General features: G+C 47.9%; 1 protein-coding gene across 8 annotated transcripts in view; it reads left to right on the top strand.

The window, feature by feature from the left end:
* The window catches only part of LOC143028367 (ras-specific guanine nucleotide-releasing factor 2-like), a 311,642-nt gene that overhangs the window by 163,504 nt on the left and 145,638 nt on the right, over positions 1-2,500 (top strand). For 6 of the 8 annotated variants that reach the window (XM_076190336.1, XM_076190337.1, XM_076190338.1 and 3 more), the window contains one exon: positions 215-313. The exons of the other annotated variants lie outside the window; for them this stretch is intronic. In XM_076190336.1, coding sequence (XP_076046451.1) covers positions 215-313 — 99 coding nt within the window. The remainder of the gene's footprint in view (positions 1-214; positions 314-2,500) is intronic. 8 annotated transcript variants of the gene reach the window in all.

Raw genomic sequence — 2,500 nt, 5'->3', positions numbered from 1 at the left:
CAGGGAGCAGCACTGGCCAGCAGGCGCCCGGCCCGGACGTGTAAACACGTGGAGCTGTGCATAGTGCGATAGCGAGTGTCCGCTGTTGGTCATGGCCCGTAGCGTGTAGCCAGTAGCCAGTAGCGTGTAGCGTGGTGTCGTGGTGTTGTAGCAGTACGCTCTTGGTAATACACGATGGTGAAGGGCACTCCCCGGCCTTCGCGCCGCCTTGCAGAAGGAGGGCGTGAATCCTCCTCCCCGTCATGCAACTCGTCTCCTCGTCTGAAGAAGACCTCGTACAGCGCACTCCAGCTCCTGGGCAACACACACCTGGGTGAGTGCTCGGCCTCCCCCTCCCCCTCTCTCTCCCCCCATCACTACATCCCCCCCAATTCGGCCGTGGTCTCGGGGGCCGGAGAGGGGTGTCTTCTCAACCTCTGGCCCAGGACCTGGGCGGCGACCTTCCATGGCGGAGGCGTGGGCGCGGATTCTCATCCTCACGCGCAGGAGCTTGACCGAGGACCTGCCACCGAGGCGAGGAGACCACGGTCTCTTCTCCCCTGGGTAGGATGACGTCATCAGACCTTGCCCCTGGGGTCAGGGACCGCGGACCCCGTCTCGGTCGTGCGGAGGAGGGGTCCAGACCCCCCACGGGTCTGTTCAGAGGTGAGGGGCCGCGCATTCTCACTCTTGGACAGGGCTGGCTGAGGGCAGCAAGCCCAGGCCTCCTCTACCGTCCAACGGGCCCAACCCTGTCGCCGCCTAGGCCATATGGACCCTGAGAAGCCCTTCTTTCTCCTGTAACATAGCCCCGGGGGGATCCTGCAAGGTCGTGGCAGTGAAAGGTAAGTCCTGGGGTAGCCAGCGTTGGCCTGGAAGTCTCGTCCGCTGGCTGGAAGGACCTGGTGCTTTGAGGAGGGGCTCTCACGCAGATCATCTTCGCCTCCTTCAGTCCTTGTATTCTCGTAGATGAACCATAATGTAACACACCCAGAGATCCTTATCACACAGATGTTTACGATCACACAAGAAAGGTAATGTAGATATAAATGAGTGCAAAATATTTATCTGCACTGTAACATGTAGGCAAGCATGGCAGAAGAAAACACAGACAGGGTAGAGCTATTACCACAGAAGCAAATATACACATGCACAAACGCACGCACGCATACACACACGCACGCGCACACATTCAAAGAATCACACACATCCATACACACACACCTGCGAATCTCCTGTCAGGTATGTGATTGGTAAGACGAGATGTGTCATAATATTTGGCTGGCAGGAAGGAAGGAAGGCCACATCACTTAATGAAAGGCACACCAGGGACATGAGATGCAGAAGGCCAGGGAAATTACCTCCATGACTATGGGAAATGACAAGGATGCAACTGATTAGATTAACAACGTGTTTTAGTTTAAGTCAGTATAGTAGAAATGGCTCGTCTACAATGAAAATGATGGTTAAATCGTAAGCCATAGCTAATGAAGTAATCAGCGAGTTTCGAAAGTTAAGGAGAAAAAAAGAGAATTATTTGAATTAGAAAAGATGCAACTAAAAATGAAGATGCAACTTGGAAAGGAAACAAAATGCAAACATTAAATGAGGCCGTAAGAAGAAAAACAATTTTTTCTCAAGAGTTCTCAATACGAGTGTGAGGAAATGGTTTGGTAAAAGACAGGAAAAGAATTTCGTACAGGAAACACTACAAGATAACTACAACTAACCGATATTAACGTAGATGGTTCACCATAGGCCATGTTTGAGATTATTAATTTATGATAAACAAGCCTGATATTTTGTGATTCGTAAAGACCAAACTCTCAAAAGATGTTGATTTGCTGCTGGAGAAATATTTCACCTGGAGAAGAGACAAGGAAGATAAGATGGGAGGTAGGTGGGGTCAAGATTGTTGTGAGAAATTACATAATAGTAGAAGAACCAAACCTGAATGAAGGCAGAACAGAAGCAATCCATCTAGAAATTAGAACTAAATGGCTGAATAGAAGAGACCTCATGGTGGAATATATCTCCCCGTGAAAAGTACATAAAATGGAATGGAATATCAAGAAATGTTGTTGAACCCAGTTCTTCTTTAAAAAAAAAATGCAATATAGTCCTTGTTGGAAGTTTTAATTGTAGTGAGATCGACTAGGAAGACTGGGAAGCAAGTAGCAAGGTATTCCTAGGAAAATACTCGATTAGATATAGCAATGGAGAATACAGTGATTTAATGTGTGAATGAGGTGACTTGGGTAGGAGGACATGACATTCCCTCGAGGTTAAATCTACTATTTACCAATGAGGCAAACATCATTGTCCCTTTGAAATACCTTTGCCTCATAGGGAAAAGTAAACATGTAACAATTGATTTTCAGCTGGCAGATGAGGAGATAGAGCCAAAAATGGACTATATATGGAAGGCCGACTAAGTTTTGGGGACTCAGACTTCTCAGGCTGGAAGAAATTCCTTGAAGAAGCAGACTGGGAGAAATTCACGAATACCTCCTGAACTGTG

The sequence above is a fragment of the Oratosquilla oratoria genome, chromosome 9 (genome assembly GCF_046742065.1).
Source record: "Oratosquilla oratoria isolate Oo_2021 chromosome 9, ASM4674206v1, whole genome shotgun sequence".
Classification (NCBI taxonomy): domain Eukaryota; kingdom Metazoa; phylum Arthropoda; class Malacostraca; order Stomatopoda; family Squillidae; genus Oratosquilla; species Oratosquilla oratoria.
The sequence above is the reverse complement of the archived record's forward strand: the minus strand, read 5'-3'. Positions and strand labels throughout refer to the sequence as shown.